At 34.8% G+C, this 18,407-nt stretch overlaps 1 protein-coding gene across 3 annotated transcripts in view; it reads right to left on the bottom strand.

Moving 5' to 3' along the window:
• Nucleotides 1-212: 212 nt before the first annotated feature.
• Nucleotides 213-18,407, bottom strand: part of SACS (sacsin molecular chaperone) — a 29,943-nt gene continuing 11,748 nt past the window's right edge. For 2 of the 3 annotated variants that reach the window (XM_062567196.1, XM_062567199.1), the window contains 3 exons: nucleotides 17,298-17,389; nucleotides 14,610-14,636; nucleotides 213-13,359 (listed from right to left, as the gene is read on the bottom strand). In XM_062567196.1, the coding sequence (XP_062423180.1) occupies nucleotides 1,796-13,359; nucleotides 14,610-14,636; nucleotides 17,298-17,389 (11,683 nt within the window). In that variant the 3' untranslated portion in view covers nucleotides 213-1,795. The remainder of the gene's footprint in view (nucleotides 13,360-14,609; nucleotides 14,637-17,297; nucleotides 17,390-18,407) is intronic. The other variant, XM_062567198.1, reaches the window with a different exon arrangement.

Below are 18,407 nucleotides of genomic sequence, written 5' to 3'. Positions count from 1 at the left end.
TTTATTGAAAAAAGTCAGCAAAATCTCTTTAAGAAAACTGCAAACATCTGTCATTACAAGAAAAATGCATTCATATATTTTCCTTTTTATATTTGTACAATTGCTTAGAACAAATTGAAAAGAGACTATATATTAACTTATCTAACAGAAAGACTGAAATAATAGGTATATTCAATCTAGTTTATAAAACCAAGACACATCAGACCAAAGTATATGTTTGCATTTTTCTTTATTAAAATTATGGCACTTAATATTTCATAGCAGAAATAATCACATGGCTTCACAATCAGAAGCTGTACAGTTTTCCTAACATCAAATTTCCTCCCATTGCCAATAATTACTTGCAAGTAAGATTTTTCTGATGAGAACAAAGCCCTTTTTTTGCCTGCACAAAGCAAAAGCCTTTGTTGTGATTTTTTCTTTTGGATTACAACACTCATAGCCATGTCAGCCCTAGGAGCTCAGTGCTGTTTATTTTCCTTTACATTCTGCAAGTTAAATAGTTTTCACTGTGCTATCAGGTAAGCAATTATAACAGTAAGTCACTGGTAAATGATTAACATTTATGTAAAATGTGGCTGATTCAGCAAAGAAAAATCATTTAACATGATGCCCCCCTTTTCTTTTTACAAATAGCTAATGTTGAATATTTCATGTCACATTATCAAAAGTATTACAAATTATAAAAGAAAGGGTGTGAAATAAAAATCAGATTTGTCTAGGGCTGTAGTGAACACCAAAATAAAAAGAACATTACATAGCAGCACCTTGTAACATATAACAAAAAACAGTGCCCACTGTACACTGAATTGTACTATTATCAATGTTTGTTTGTGAAAAAACATATATATATATGTACACACACAAAGGCACACACACAGAAAAAAAACCTTAAGCATTTAGACATCTGAAAACTGAGTTTTGACCTGTGTTTAAAAAAAAAAAAAAAAAACATAAAAATACTGTATAATAATGGTCACCAATTTTACATTATCCACATGCATTTTTTCACTACAGAGAAGATGACAGGTTCTAGAAAAAATGTAAATTAAATACATAATCATTTCATAATAAAGTGAATGCACTCAATGCACGACATGAAATTCCAAGTTAAATCAAGTATCATTATTTAAGATTAAAATAGTGTACCAATTCACAGGTACTGAATTATCCTTTAAACGTTCACAATGTGATACTGCAGCAAATTCATAATCAGATCCAGCTGATAAGAGTATTAGTATGAGTGACATGAATGTCTACAGAACACAAAAGAATAGAGAAATGTTTTGGAGCAATACCTCCCCAAAGTTATTTTCATTTCCATCCCACTGCCTATTTCATAATATATCCAGTCTTAAGATTAGTACTTCGAAAAATGACACGACCTTTCTGGAAAGATAGTATTAAATGAAATAAAATCTAACATGGAGTTTAATTAGAGACTTCATCTAACAGAAAGCTAAGCTTTGGTTATATAAAGTGCAGTTCAATAATGTGCCAATTCATCACAATATTGTACATACAGCTAATTTTTGCAGTTCAGTTTCCTTGCAAATTTAAAAACAATATTCACGCTTTACAGTTTGCTTATACAGCAGGCTCAGTTAAAAAAAAACCTGTTTAAATTATCTTCAACTCTAAGTACTTCAGTACCATCCTCATATGCGTACTGTACTTCTAAACTGCTTGGTAATGCGCAACTTCTTGTCCAGTAATCTGTACAATTATATTTATATCTCATCATGTTAAACATCTAAGCTCTTGAGAATACTATTTTCTAACCTCTTCAAGTCCCTTATACTTTCTGTTGTATAAAGTTTTCAAGTTTTATTATGATACAAGCAGTACATTCCATCACTCTCATAGCAACTTCCGAAGTAAACCTATCATTTGGAATCTGTGGAAAAGGGAGTAAGTCAGGATATCTAGTTTTTAAGCTATCTACTCCATAAGCTTCCAATGTCTGGACATCATTCATAAGCCCTTCAAGTTGTTGACTATATTCCTCTATCTTTTGTGCAAGTGCTACTGGTTTTACATCTTTATCTGACTTACCCCTCACAGCATAGTCAGCTGCAACCAAGGCTAGTTTAGTAGAAAGGTAGCATTTAAAACATACCCATTCATTGGCATTTTTATGAAGATCATTCCTTGCAGCTGAAAAGTTAGCTCGGGCCTGCCTAAGCCATCTGCGTGCCTCCACAGGATTGCCAACAGACCTGAACGTGGGTGGGACGAAAAAACGTTGCGAGTAAGATGGCCCTGTGGAAGGTGGACACTTCTCTTTATACTGTTGCCTTTCAGATTTATGGCTTGTTGCTTCTTGATTCCATGAAGTATAAAATCTCTTAAACGAAAATTTATCTGACTGAAATCGAGAAGCAGAGGATGAAAATGTTCTTCTTGATGCTCTGTCTGTATTCTGATCTACAAAAGCCTGTTTTTCTAGCCTGTTAATCTCATTCTGCAAATGTTTGAAAACTTCATTAGCTATCTCAAGGTTCTCTGCATTTTTATCTGGATGCCATTTAAGATACAATCTTCTAATTATCTTTTTTCTTTCAGATTCTGGAAGCTTCCAAGCCTGTTCAATCACAGATGTTACTTCTCTTAATATTTCTGGCAAGGAGTTTGGCTTTATCTTTTTCGGAGAGTGATGTTTTGAGGACATTGTTTTGTGGCTCTCCTTACCAGTGAAGAGAGGGGGAATCGTCCTCAGTCCATGCACTGGAAATTCTGTAGGACTGGTTGGAGTAGAAGGCGTGCTGTCCTTACTCTGAGAACTTTCCTCAGGCCTTGAAAATTTGTACAAGTCAAGAGAGCTCACTATTTTATATTCACTATATCCAATATCAATCTGATAAATTTTGCCTAAAAAACTGGGACTTTCATCATCTTCTCTTTCTACTTCTTGTACAATAATTGCATATGTGTAAGTTGGTTGATATGATCCATATATATCACCACCTTCAGCATCAACAAGATAACCAACATATTCACCAGGATAAAAAACATTCATTGGATCCATAAGAAGTGTATAGTGAATTTCAGCTGGTATAGGAGTGCCAGGTGTTGGTAGTTCAAGCTTTGATGGCTCTGAAGAGTCATACTTCACTCCTAAACTGTCAAGCTTCTCACTAATCCGGTAAATATCGTTACAACCCAGCATGGCAATTAAATATGAGGTATCAGAAATCAGATTGTCAGTTGCCGATTTTAAGGTCATTGCTAATGCTAACAGGAAATTTATGTCTTTGCTGTCAGAGTGCTGTATATACAGCAATATTACTGCATTTCCATATCTCTTTAGAAAAGCAAATGTTTCACTTTTACTGTGGGGAATAGGAGCAAAACCTTTAACTCTTAGCGTTGTTTGTAATTTCTCAAAACAGGAAACTTTCAAACCTTCTCGTAAAGCTTTGCAAAGTCTTATTGCTTTCTCTTCATTAGCTAAAAAAGCATTGTCATTTTCATGCTTCATAATCCTAATAAGTCCTGTGATGAACTGTTCTGAAGACAACAGTAATTGTAATCTTCCCTGAAGGGAACATAATGCCCCAAATTGACAAATTTTGGGAGACTCTTCATCCAACTGTTCTTCAAGAATACTGCTAAGTAAGCGAGGTCTCAATTTCTGAGGAAATAACATTATTAGTTTAGTGTGAAAACCATGGTCTTTGCCTAAGTAACACTGGCTAAGATCAACAAGCATTTGCACACCAATGTTACCCTGGATTCTACTTTTGTAGTGAGGTGCATCATCAAAAACTAAAATACTTGACTTTACCAACCTACCATCTTGACTGGGAAGGTAAAGGGCAAAATCTCTCATATTTTCAAGGTCATTTCTAACCTTGATAGAATCATTTTGAAGACTTTTAAATAGACCAGAAACTACTCTTTTAACTGTGCGCATTTCATTAGGATCCAGCTGCTTCCCTTCTGAGTTCTTGAATATGCGACCTAGAACTTCAACGTACTGCTTTGTTGAAATAATATCTTCAGTACCCAGATGTTTAAATAACTGATGGAAAGTACCAAGCTCTAAAGGAAGTTTGTAAAGGTAAGGCTTAAAATCAGATTCATACTCAAGGTTTATTACCACCTCTTCAGGCTTCAGGAGCTTCCAACCTTCTTCCACCATTACAAAAGAAACTCCTCGAAGCTGAAAGCGGAATTCCCTTTTCTCTGTACTTAGAAATTCATAAATGCTTCTTAGGACCTTGGCCCTAGTTTTCACCATGTCTTCGTCCAGTGTTGTTATATTGCATATGTTCCTGCAGTTATTGATTACTTTGTCCAGCGGAGGATCCAAATTAACATTCAGCATAGTCAAAACTTGCTCAAGCTGCTCTTGTGAACCAAGACTACTTCCTTCTTGTTCCTTGATGCTTAAGGGTGTTGCTTTCTCAGGAAGAATGGGACATGAAGTCCACAGTAACTGTAACACATCCGTCTGTTTGAATTTAGGATTTACCTGTGCCCCATTGAATCGTATAAGAGGAAGTGTTCCATTAACTTCTTGATACTGAGGATGAAATCTAACAAATTCTGCAGGAGCTCGTTCAGGGCACAGAAAAGGAATCAGTGACAATTCTTTCAGAAAGTTTCCTGACAAGAGATCAGTTCTTTCTTGAAATATATGATGGAGGAGGACATCAACAGTATTCTGTAGTGTTTCTTTAGACCAGTTTTCTGTATTAGCTCGCATGCTGATCTCCTTAGCAAACTGTAACAACTGTTGCTGTGAAATAATGAATTTCAGTCCAATATGTCGTAGAAAAGTTACCCATGATGCAAGGAATGCAGCTTGATTCTTCGGTTTTGTAAGTTGTTCCAGTTTCTTAAAAAAATCTTGAGGTATGAAGAATTTTTCAGGAAGCATAACTTCAAAGACTCTTACAGTTCTGTCATAAAAATATTTTGCGGGTTTTAATCTATTGCTTGCATCATGAATGATCAAAATGCTTTCCAATTTTTCAAACAGCTGTTCTTTCACTTCTGAAATCTCCTCAATGCTAGTTAGTCTATTCTTTAAGTAGATCAAGTGTTCTAATTTTGCATCGTAAGATAGACTTTCAATTTTTGGCAGAAGATGTTTCAAGTACACTTCAAGATCATCCACAGAGACACAGCCAAGCACACTGTACAAGTCTTTCAAGTGAATTTTTTCTTCAAGAAAAGCTGACGAAGTAGACTGTGTCCATCTATCTACTTCTATAGATGGGATGCTTTTTGTAAGAACGTAACATGTCCCATATTTTGAAATGCTGATATATCGGCCACTAATGGATTTATAGCATGGAAGAGACTTTAAGATTTTAATATCATCCTGAGATGTCAAATGACCTAAATTGCAATTGAAATACATTAAAAGAGCTTCAAAGTCACTTTCTGCTAATTTTTCAGTCTTAAAAGTTGATGTCTGTACCATATATTGTATGGCTTTCAAAATGCTTGAAGGATTGTCTATATTTGCTGTATGTCCTGACAACAAAGGCACTAAAGCACTGTCCTTTGAGCAAATTTTGTTCAATGCCAGCTGAATACAACCAGTTTTCATTAAAGCATGAAAAACTTTATCACTCTGAGCATTCGGAAAAACAGCTATATGCATAATGCTGAGGGGCAGCAAAACATCACACTCCGGCACAACAAGATGATTAGCTGAGACAGTAAACTTTACACCTGGAAGCAAAGTCCAGTCCTTCAAAGTTTCAATAACATCATCAAATTTTGCTTGTATATCTTCTTGGTCCTCCTTAACATTTATAGACTCACTAATAAAATGCCAGGCATTTTTAAGCCAAGATTCACTTGCAAAGTTTTCTTTCCACTTCATACAACTTCTAGTTTTATACTCTCTAGGCAACACAGATGATAACAAATCAGCAAAACTTGTGATATCAAACACTTTTGCCACATCACTGCTAAGTAAAATACTGCTGTATTTCAAATACAATGTGTTCATAAAAAGATCCTTGCGAGATGGAATCAGTTCATGGTAGGTTGTTAAGAACTTTGGTCGCTTTGAATCAAAAATTTGCAAAACATTGTCAAGGGTAATAAGGAGGGGCAAGCCCTCAACTTGGATTTTGTTTTCTTCTGCATCCTTAAAACAATAGTCAACCAGAAGTTTGAGACTGTGGAAGAGTTTCAGATTTGTCTGTTGAAGACGACAAGGTAATTTTCCAATGTGGCAATTAGAGTCTGGAAGAGAAAACGTCATCAAAAAAAATCGGACATCAGCAGGCGTCACATAGGTAACAGGAATATCTGCATCTATCAGACAATGGTAAAGATTTGCAGTTTCATCGCAGTTATATATCAAATTAAATCCAATTTCTAAAAGTAAATGCTTGAGCCTGTAAACATTTTCAGCCACTGTCTTGCGCGTTGTGATGTTGTACTCTGTGTTTTTGAGGTGCTGCAATTCATCTTGTAGTAAATTGTCAAAAAATGGCCTACCTTTGTTTGCAGTAGACATGTTAACCCAGGTGATGATTACAGCAGAATGCAAATCAGAACCATCAATATTTGGAGCTCGCATAACAGGTAAAAGACGCTTCAAATCTTCATAAATGCAACTGTAAACTGCTTTCACTAAACAATACCAATCTGGCTGAATATCAAGTCTGTTAACCGGAAAAAAGGACAAAAATTTTTTTAAAGTGTCTTTCACAACATGAATAGGTGTGTTTTGCAATACTGATACTGTAGGATCAGTGCCTGGAAAATACCGTTTTTTCAGCTGAATCAGCAGTTCAACATAGGCTGGTGCTATCAGTGCTGTCATGAGGCTATTATTCCAGTCACTTCTTACTCCAACTCCATTATCATCACGCCATAGATTTCTTCTTGCAGAATCCAGAGCAAAGTGACCATTTACATGAAAAGGTAACCCAGTTTCTAAAGATAAAGGTAAGAAACAGAATGCTCTGTGGGGTTTTTTGTAATTATGAGTAATGCAAGCTGCTACTCCACCACGTGGGAAAAGAGTAATGTCCTCATTCTTGTGGGCTGATACAACACTTTTGGACACCTTTTCCATGGCAGAAAAGCCTGACCTGTTACAAATTAACCAAGTTGTAAGATTCCCTTCAGAGTCTTCAGTGTCCATTGTGTAAGTTATCTGCTGCACAGGTATTTCACTTAGCTGCTTTTTTTTAGTTACACTGTCAATTACAGATGCATGGAATTGTTTTCTTTTCAGTCTGTCTCCATCAGTGATTTTGCCTTGTACAGAATATAACACGTTCAGTACTCCTGTTGTTTTTTCTATCTCACAAATAGAAATTTTCTCCATATGGTTCAAAAACATTAAAAGTTCTGCTCCATCTGTACGCAGCTTATCTAAAAGATTTTGAACCATTCTGTCTGAACACGGGACTGAGGAAATTTCTGATACTTTTGCCATTTCTGCATTTCGAAGAGGAAACCTAAACATTGTACAGTTATCCAGTTTAAAGTGATTTCCCAAATAGAGGTCCAGTACATCTGAGAACTGTGTTCTGAAATCTGCATCCAAATCTCTAAACATGCGCCCAGGACTTGTTGATGTTGAACCTGGTGCATACCTAGCATGAGGATCAAAAATACAAAGTATATCATTGCCAGATATGAAAGAAGGGCAATCAGTAATATGATAAACAGAATTGAAACCTATACCATATTGTCCAGTTTTACAGGGATTTCCTACTTTTGTACCTTTTCCGAGGTTCTGAATTCCTCTAATATCATCTTCTGTAAAAGGCTGATTGTTGTAAACACACAGTGCTGGTCCTTGAAGTGGTGCCCATTTCTCATCAAATATTCTATCAGCTGGGTGCTGTCTAGGATCAAATACAAAACAGATTTCTGTAGCTTTTGCATCATCTGCATTCTGAAGGAGCTCTTTCAGCATCTCTTTTTCTGAAGGGTAGGCATTAAGGATGCTTTTGATTCTACTTGTCAGTTTTTCTTTCTGGCCAAATTCTGTTCCAAGGGTAGTGAAACAGATATTAGATGCATATCTTTCTAAAGCTTTATGTCGTTTTGGTATTGCTCCAAGCTTTACTGCAACTTCCCTTGGAATATCAGCATGACAATATTTAACAGTTGTGTCTTTAACTTTAATCCATGGACAGTCATTGTAACACAAAGATTTTGCAGGTAGAAGTGATAGACGAGTATCTGGTAACAAAATCTCACCATACTTCTTCTCACAAAATTCCTGCTTCTTTTCTCTAATAAGGCTCCATATTCCTTCACTAATTATTCGCCTGCAAAGCTGAAAGCTGTCTTCTGTTAGTTGTTTGTTTCCTCTTTCCTGATTTACTAGCTCCAGGACTAAGGCAAAATCCTCAACTGTAAAGGCCTGTCGCACACCCACACTTTCAAATAGTTCACGGAAACTATTTTTATATTTATTAGGCAACTGATAGAGATACGGTGCTGCTTCAAAATTCAAATGGAAAGACACTTTTGTTGGATCAACATACATATTCTCAACAAGAATAAAACTACAGTTTTTCAGCTGTTCAATTATCATAGTCTTTGTTGATTCACTTTCTAACATTGCTTCATGCAGATTTTTGTAACAGGCATTAGTGATATTCTCCTGATATAACGTAATTCCATCAAATGACTTAGCAACTTCTTCCAACTGATTTATGACCAAATTAATATCTGGTTTCTTAAGTAAACCCAAAAACTCTTTCACAGCTAATGACAAAGCACCACATCCTTTAAAGGAATGGGAGTTTTCATTAAGAATTGGTTCTATTAGGCAAACTGTATCTTGATGATCAGCAGTGAAAAGGTCGGTTGCTGAAAACATTGTTTCAGGCTGAAAATCACTGCCTTTCCAGTGTAGCGAGAAGCCTGCTGGTTTGGTAAGGAAAGGAAGGAAAGGGATGGTTTGACATTTTTCAGCAAATTCTTTAGCTCTAGGGTCCCTACACCTTAGTTTTTCATCAATAAGACTCAGTATAATACTGCTTCTGAGACAAGCTGCAACGTGATCAATCTTGTTAATTTCTGCTACTGACTCTGCACGTTCTATTAGATCTTCCCACAAAATATCATCTTTAGCCATGCCTAACTGAACAAGTTTAACCAAAATAACTGCATTAAGATAGTCCTGAGTAGTGCCATAAGGAAATCTTCCATCTTCAGCATCATATAACTTTGCAACTCTTCCTTCAGGATGGATCAATCTTGATGGTGTAACCAATGGATGTCCATCCAAAGAACAAGGAATACAAGGAGTAATACGAAGAATTCCTGAAAACTCCTCAAGTTTTTCATTGAGAACATAGCGCATCAAAGGATCACGCAGCTCTGCATCAATCTCCTGAACATTAGGGAAAAATACCTCAGAAAAGAACTGTTTCTCAGAGAAGGTGTTTTCTAATAGTATGTACTTGCATCCTGCTTCTTCAAATCCCGTCTTTACCCAGGAAGGGAGATCTACAGCACACAAGTTTTTGGAACCAGTTTTTTTAAGGTACTTCAGAAAGATCTTAAAGGCTGCTGGTCCAATGTCTGGTCGTTTCAGTATTGCGTCATCCAAAAACCTTACATTCTTCATGGAAACCCAAGAGAAACCATCAGAAAATACTTTGATGCCTTCTTTGCTTTTCATGTGAGCTATATCTTCGTAAAACCCTTGACAAATAATAGAAAAATCATCATGAACTGAATCAGGATCTGGCCATATCGCAAAGCAACTGTAGTCAACTAGCTCACCGCTGATTGTCATGTCACGTAAAACACACAGCGCTTCTAAGTATGCTTTTACAATAACATGCCTCATGAATACTGTGTTCCATCTTCCTTTTGTGTCTGTTTTCCATATCTCTTTCCGATTCGAAGTAACTGCAAAGCAGCCATTTATATGAAGAGGTAAGCCTGTTTTTATTCGCAGAGGTAAATAACAGAATACTTCCCCTATGTTGTTGCAATTAGGTTTCACAATCCACTTTTGATCCTGAGTTTCAGACAGCAACACTCCTATTCCACCACAGGGAACAAGACCTAGTCTTCGTCCACTTTCATGTAAAGAAAATTTTAAGGCCTCTCCAGTATCCATACAAGAACATATAAGCCACGTTGTTGAATCTACTGATTTTTGTGGCAGCTCATCAGCTGACCTTTTTATCTGTCCAGATTTAGCCATTTCAAAGAAAGAAGCTGGATCATCTTCTGGACCTCTGAAAAGCGGAGACTGTAAATCAGCAATTCGTCTAAACACGTGATGAAATTCTTCTACTACTATCTGTAAGATACATGAGGACTTTGGTGTTTCACTGGGAAGCTTTTTATTACTGGTGCTGCAGACTTTCATTAGTTTAGCTGCTTCCTTTAAAACACTTACATTTGGTGCAGTCAAGGCTTTGGAAGAACACTGATTTTTTTTAATAGTGACAATATCTTGTGCCATCCCAGGATTATCTTCCTCAATTTTCAAATATTTCAAAACCATTGAATTTACACTCTGAGCAAATATTATCAGCCTATGACCACAAATGCTAAATTCATCCACAAGAGAATAAATGTCTGCTGTATTGTAGCATGTACTGCTGACTTCACTTACTTTAGCTTCCTGCTGAGTTCTAAAGGAAAGCCTGAAAAGTGTTCCTTTGTAGCTGTAAGGAGATTCTACAGTCAGTGGTAACTGGCAACCAAAAACTCCTATAAATGGCTTGAACTGATTGGGAAACTTTCGCAGTCTCTTCTGTTGTTTACTCCAGTTAATTTTGATCCCTGGGTTAGATTTATCCCTAATATGCTTGCTGATATGGTTAACATTTGGATCAAACATAATCATGAACTCACGGCTCAAAATAATGGGAATATCAGTGATATGATAAACAGAATTAAATCCTAGCCCAAATTTCCCTACTTTGTCAACTTCACTCCTTTTTAAAGACTCTCCTAATCGAGTTATATTTAGAAAATCAGAGTCAGAAAATTCAGAATTATTGAATGACCACAAAGCTGGACCATGACATGCTGCCATTCCTGGATCCAAAAGATTCTCTCTTATGTCCATATTTCGTCTCATGTCAATCATGAAATTACATTCTGTTGCATTGGCATCATCAGCATTTTGAAGAAGCTCTTTAAAGATATCTGAAATGGAAGGGTATTCTTCCAAAATATTTTTAATTCTCACAGTCAGAGGCTCTCTTTGTCCAGATTGCTCAAATCCCATATTTTCTGGATTAATCAATCTTGTACTAAGACATGGGACATTCAACCACTCTGCAGTTTTCATTGGTATGTCTTCATGCACCAAGATTATTGGTTCAACAGAATCTTCAAGCAAATCATTTAAATCATCAACTTTGATATCACAGTAACAGCACTCATGAATTGGTCTCATTGCAAGTTTATAAGGAAGTTTGCCACTGTATAGTGGCATAGGTGTATGCAAACTTGCAGGAATCTGATTGCTGTAGAGCCACCTTATAATACTCAACATGATGTGAAGATTTTGTTTACTCTCTTCTTCTGAGAGAGAGTGCTCACTTTTTAGATATATCTTCTGAATGACCATGGAAACATGGTCTGGTGTTAACTGCTCAATTGAACCACAGCATTTAAACAACTGGTGAAATTTAGCCATAGTTTTTGGCACATAATGTAGATAAGGCTGGAGGTCAAGATCAGGTACTGATTTTATTACTGCTTGTGTGAGAGAACAAAATGTTCTACCAGTCCAAACCCAAGGAAATTTTAAGGCTTTAAAAGCTTCTTTACCTTCTTCTAAATGATCATGCATAAACCCATAAATTTCAAGCAAGATATGCTGAAACTGATAATAGTCCTCATCACTGAAGGTTTTAGAGCTATGCCAGTCAACCACCACCTTGAAGTGTTTTAAGACTGCTTTTATACTAGGTTTGGACAAAATGCCAAGTGCTTTTTCTATATTCAAATGAAGATTTTCCACAAGGGGAAGGGAGGAACCAACTAAAATTGCATGAGATATATCACACATTTCTGGTGGAGAACACAGATTACAATGATCTCCTTTCCAGACTAAAGATGCTGGGTAATTTGGAGGTCTTTCCTTACATGCAGGAATCCATTTTATTTTTTTCAGTGCAGTTTTTGTTTCCGATGACTGAAGCAGTGTATGGTTTTTGTTCAAAATCATCAGAAGAGTTCTAGCTTTTCTTAACAATAAATCATGATTGGTGTTAGAATTAGCTTGCAAACTTTCAATTTTATTTGCCACTCTCAAAACATCATTTTCATCAAGACTGGCTTCACTTTTTAAGCCTATTTGTCTTAGAGAATGAAGAATATCTGATGAAGCTGTAAAAATAACAGGTGGGAAGCAAATTTCCTCCTCAGCATAAAACAAGTTTTGCAGTAGTTCTACCTCAGGATCAAAGAGTTCATTTGCTGACATTATCTTTTCCTGTGAAGTCTTAATAAACTTCAGAGATGTCAGCCAGTCTATCACATCTATATTCTCATTTTTCAGAGAAGTCAGATTTTCAAGAACCCACTGCATTATCTGTGTCGTTTCATAATATGAATAAAAATCATTTCTAAGGTCTTGTATAATAAGCTTTAAGCAATCTGTGCTTTTCAGCTGTTCTATTTTTAGCAAGTTAGCTAAGCGAATTGTAGCTTCATCACTGCTGTCAATTAGTGGAGTAGAAAATCTTAGACCAGGAGGAATTTTGGCCGTGTGATGTAACACCTTACAGCCTTTTAGTCCAGTAAAAATGGGGACACATTCATCAGATGATTTTTCAATTTTTTTAAATACCTGCAGTTCCTGAATAATTCTTCTCTCTTTTTCATTTGCATCAGTTAAACTAGCTAAGAATCCTCTAAGAGCATCTTTATGCGTTGATGGGAATGACACAACCTGACTGCATAGCTTCTGTAAGGACATTTTTTCCATTATTTGTAAAACAGCATTTGGTAAGGGTGGATGCACGTATTTTTTTATAAGTGGATGTTGTATAGAAATATCTAGCTTCTTAAGTACAACTCCACCAACTTTCTGAATAATATCAGCTAAATATTCTGGAAGCTGAGTCTCAGATTCATCATCCAGAATGATAGGTGATGGATTCTTAAGTCTAACCAGTTCCACTGATGTTTGGTTTTCTTCCAGCAGTGTCTTGGGAATAAGTGGCATGTCATCAAACAGACTTAAGTCACCAGAAAAATGTATATACAAGTTCTTCCAGACCATCTTAAGCCAGGAAACGGATGGGTGACTTTTGTCTTCCAAACCTGGATACCACTGTACTACCATATCTCTGCCAGGCCATACGGTATTCATAACTTCTTTAATTAGCCGGGCAAATCTTTCTGGGTTCAGAAGCTGCAGCTGAGTACACGGCCTTCCTGAAATTACAGCAAAAGGGCAAAGCCATAAAAATGAGAGCTGCATGATAAAATACAAAAGAAATTCTAACTTCTGTGCGCTGTATTCTATTTTTGTGGAAAAAGTGTTAAATAGAATTTTAGCTAACAGTTCAAACATTTCCCTTTGTTTTTAGAAGTTAATTAAATCAACTACATTCCACATTAGTATGAAAAACAAATTGAAAATGATTAATACATTATTGTGTTTGTTAATTTGATAGAAGGGTTTCAGGCATACAAAGCAACTAAGAAGTCAAAAATCAAACTAGACACTTCAAATATATTTTTCTAGTTTATTCTTTACACTACTTATTTACCTATTAGTTTACTTGCTTGTTCATAATTGGAAATATTATTTATTAGATACAGTAAAGAGCAGCCCAACGAAACTCAGTTGCTCAATGAATGCTGAACCTAATTTAAATGTATATTCTTTTACTGTCAAAGCTTTCATTAAAATAAATATGCTAACCCTCATATCTCATTTATCATTAAGACAGCTCATAATTAAAAACCATTAAATGTCTGTGGGGTAAAAAATAGTGCACAGAACAAAAATACCGCTTCCTCCTGATGACAAAGACAATGACAGAAATAGAAGACAGACATCTATTTGAATTTTAGTCCTTTCTTTCATCTAAATAGTACTGATGTTTCATTAAAAGCAACAGTCCAACTAACAATATTATCTACTATCCCTGTTCTGCTGAAGATAGGCAGTAAAATATCCTTCAGAAACAAATTAGTTTTCTTTCACTTCATGCCCACAGAGCTATGCATTATGTTAGTTATGCTGTTAGGAAATGATAGCAGCCTTATGAAAAGAGAGAGAAGTAGTGGGACACTGGGTCAGCAAAATAAGAATATACTTAAAACCAGTCTATTATTATTATGCCCACTATTTAAGTATGGAATTTTAAAAATACTGTTTTAAAACCTATGCACATGATCCTAAAGCCCTAGAAATCTACCTAAAGCATGAATTAAAAATATATATAAATAAACTAATGAAAATGTTAATCATTCTCCCTGTGAGTGCCAACTGCAAGGTGTTTTCATTGATAAGCATGTTAACTGCATTTAGAACTTGTTTCATAATTATCATTGGTAGCTACTTTTGGCAAGTTTTGTTTCCAAGAAGGCTGAGGTAATGAGAATAGCGAATCACCCAGTTCACACAAATACCAAGCTCCAATCCAATCCAGTACATCTTCAGTCAATAATCATACCTGAAAATCCCCAGAGAAGCTGTTGGGCTAGAATATAATCAAATCCGTTTTTAGAAAACATTGAACATCTAGTGAGTTGCCACAAAAAAGTTATTAACATTTCCTTTTGGAATAAAAATACAGTACCTATTTTATGAGAGAAAAATGATTTGGTTCTTTTTGTATAATGCAATAAACACAATAAATCCCATCTTCTTAAAGAAATGAAAGTAAAGTTTTTCCCTATTTCTGCAACTGTATCAGGAATATATCTGATAAAATTTCTGGAATCATGTAAGTAAAGTTCTTGACACATGAGATTTCAAAACCTCCCTCTGAAAGAACACAATATTCAATACTTATAACAACTTATAACTTTCTAAGTACTGTAGCTATACTTTACAAACAAACAAAATCTTAAAATAAAGAATAGTATAGAAGGAAGTAGAATAGGTAAAGCAGGCCACTAAGTTATTAATAATTATCTAAAAGTCCTCAGGCATTTTTAGAAGAATTATACTTGTCACATTCATGTACAAACACATGAACATGACATATATGAACACATTCTTCTAATCAATGAGAGACATACCAATAACCAAGAACAAGTCTCAGTAAAAACGCAGTTCAAAAACTGTCAGAGGAAAGTGAACAGAAAAGTAGACCTCAAATGGAACCAAAAAACCTTCCTAGGAACTACTGCAATGGCACAATCTGCCGCAATTTGGAGACCAAGCCTGGAAGCGAAAGTGTGTTTCTCAGCAAGAGACTCATTAATGAGTATCTTATTCACCTGTTTTTTCTCTGTTTAAGATATATAAGATAACTTATAACCTGATATTAAAAAAAAAAAAAAAAAAAAAAAAAAAAAAAAAAAAAAAGCACATTTTTGGACTTTGTCTAGAACAATCCACCCCAAAAGCCCGTTTAGGGTTCCATCACAAGGAACTGGCATTCCTTGCTACAAGAAGGCATAAGGATCTGATATTCCTTTCATGAAAAATCCCTGTTTGCCACACAAATTTTTATCCATCTTACTCATTTTACCCACCACTGTGGCTGTCCTGATCTCTGTTTCTTTTAAAGTCTCAGGAATTATTACTTGCATAATAGTAGATCTCTATGTTTCTATTACGGATTAAGAATATTCACTGTTGGGATTCACAATTTAAAGTAGTCCCTCCACCCAACAATTTATAGCCTGTATTACGTGAGAAAGTTAGACAATGAGGAAAATTAAAACAAGTACATCCTACTACAGCTAGGAATAGCCAGAGAACCCTACCTTCCATAATATAGCAACAAGGCTTTGGCAATTCTGTTCTTAGAAGAAAATTTTTCTTCATAGTAATTTCAAATTTACTGGTCTTCCTATTCAATGAAAGCCCCACTACTGATTTTTTTTTTCATCTTTTATACTACACATATCATATTAAATATTTGCAAAGTTTGCTGTGAAACACATCATTCCAATTCTTTCAATCTTTTTATAGATTCTTGTCATGGTTTTTAACAATTACATTATCTGTTTTAGAATTATCTTATTTTCATATTATTTTTGATAATGAAGGAACAATTGAATCATGAAGCATGAAGTACATTTCCAACTCAAAGAGTAATAAACTAACAGAGAAGATATGAAAGACTGGAAAGAAAAAAAAAGTGAGAACACAGGCTGAAGAAAGATTCGCTGAAAAGATGAATTTTATCAAGAAAAGCAAATCAAGTCAATGAGGCCCAGTATTCTACGTCTGGTTCTAATAAACTTCAGTCTAAAAAAGAAATCTGATAAATTGGACAATTTAAAAAGGGAAACAAGAATGTTTTCACTGAAAGGCATATAGACATTGAAGAGCAGCTTACCATATACTCACACTATTAAAAAAAATAAGCTGAAGTGTGACTTGTTTGCAAATTGCTTTTATTCAGGTGAAAAGACTTCTGAGATAGAGACTTCAAATTTACCAATCAAATGCATAATGAAATGCAAGGACAGAAAGTTAAATATAGTTAAATATAGACAAATTCTTAATAGAAGAGAGGTAGCTTTGAAGTAAGTTAAATGTAGAAACATCTTATCTACAGATGCAGTGAATTCATTTTCACCAAGTCTTTTAATCAATATTAGAGGTCTTTCAATAGATCTACTTTGACTCAACCATAAGCTACGTATTAAAACTCAGGAAACACTTTCTGAAAGTGTATGGTCTATGTTATGCTTGGGATAGACAATTAAAATGGTCTCATCTGATTAAAAAAAAAAAATGCATTGACGTGATTACTTCCAATCACAAGACAAGATGTAATCCACACTAACCAAAAAACATAACATAGTTATTGCATATGCAAAAATTATATATCAAAGTAAAGTTAAGCAGATTTGTCTTCAGAGGAGGAATACTATTTGCACAAAATTACTGAACCTTGAAGACATGCCTTACTAAGTGTGTATCTGTTCCTTTATTGTAAATCTATAGCCTTCATCTCTTCCCTTTACCTTTTTGTTCATTTACTATATTAATTTCTAATTCCAGTTCAAACTGTGAAACAATACAGATTCTCATATCTTAATATTTTTGAGATGACTAACCTATTTATGCAAATATAATTTCAAATAAGATATTGCTTTAAACTTGGACTTAAAACTAGTCTGTCCAATCAGTAGCAATTTGTTTCACTATAAATAAGAGAATACAAAAGACTTATTACCTCGGCTTTTGGCTGCCTCTTTCAAGGCAGCTAGAATCTCAGGCTTCAGGTCATCAGAAAGTAACCTTCCTTCAAGGCCAGGAAAGAGTGATCTAATGCACCATTAAAGAAAAAAAAAAAACACACACACACAAAAAAAAGGATTTTAGTAAAGTAGTCATTCATTCATGTTGCTACACAGAAATTATTGCCATGATAAAGCAATCCATGCAAAAGTTATTTATACATACAGAATAGGGCTTTCAGAAGATGTTTTCTTATAAATAAAAACCAAAAAGATGCATTTAGAAACACACAGTAGTAAGAAACTAGATTTTCCAACTACTCTTCTTTTCAAAATAAGTTTAAGCAAATTTTCTCTTCATAGAAATACTAAGATTAGAAAATTATTTTCATTTATTCATATTCTAGAAAAAATAATTGTAAAATAGCAACCAAGGTTCTATGTCCCTTGAAGACACTACTTGAAAGCATGAAGCCATGGAACATATGATTTCAGGACTTCAAACAGATCCCTAGATTCTAGAAGTCAGATAGTGATTAAGACTACTGCAACTAAGTCAGTTTCATCCTGCCCTTCCTTCCCCCTTTCTTCACCTTAGCACTTAAAAGTTTTTTATAGTTCTTGTTAGTATAGTATAGTTCTGGTTTTCCAGAAAGAAATCCACCACGAACTATCCAGTTAAATTTTGACAGCAAGTATGTCAACTATACACAGGTCAAAAGAGAATCTTATTTGCTCTTTTTCAGAAGTATGTATTAACAGAAAAAAAAAAAAAAAAAAAAAAAAAAAAAAAAAAACTTTTTTCAGCCTGTTAAGCAAGCTCCAAATTTGAATATGCAAACAGAAAAACTCTTTAAGTCCTTAAAATGTCTAGTAATATATCAGATTTGTAACATTAGAACTAAAAATATTTCTTGTAGTCAAGAATAAAGTAAAGCACTACTATTTCAAATTTCTGTATGACCATAATAGAGGTTAGCAAATAGATTTATGCTTAGTATAAAAGTTCCACATCAGTTTTATGAGACTAACCAAACTATGTCAATTAACAATAGAACATGAGCAAAATGAGATATAGTGCTATCATAAATTATCAAAAAATTATC

Source organism: Rhea pennata, chromosome 1 (assembly GCF_028389875.1).
Source record: "Rhea pennata isolate bPtePen1 chromosome 1, bPtePen1.pri, whole genome shotgun sequence".
NCBI lineage: Eukaryota > Metazoa > Chordata > Aves > Rheiformes > Rheidae > Rhea > Rhea pennata.
This window is presented reverse-complemented; position numbering and strand designations above follow the sequence as displayed.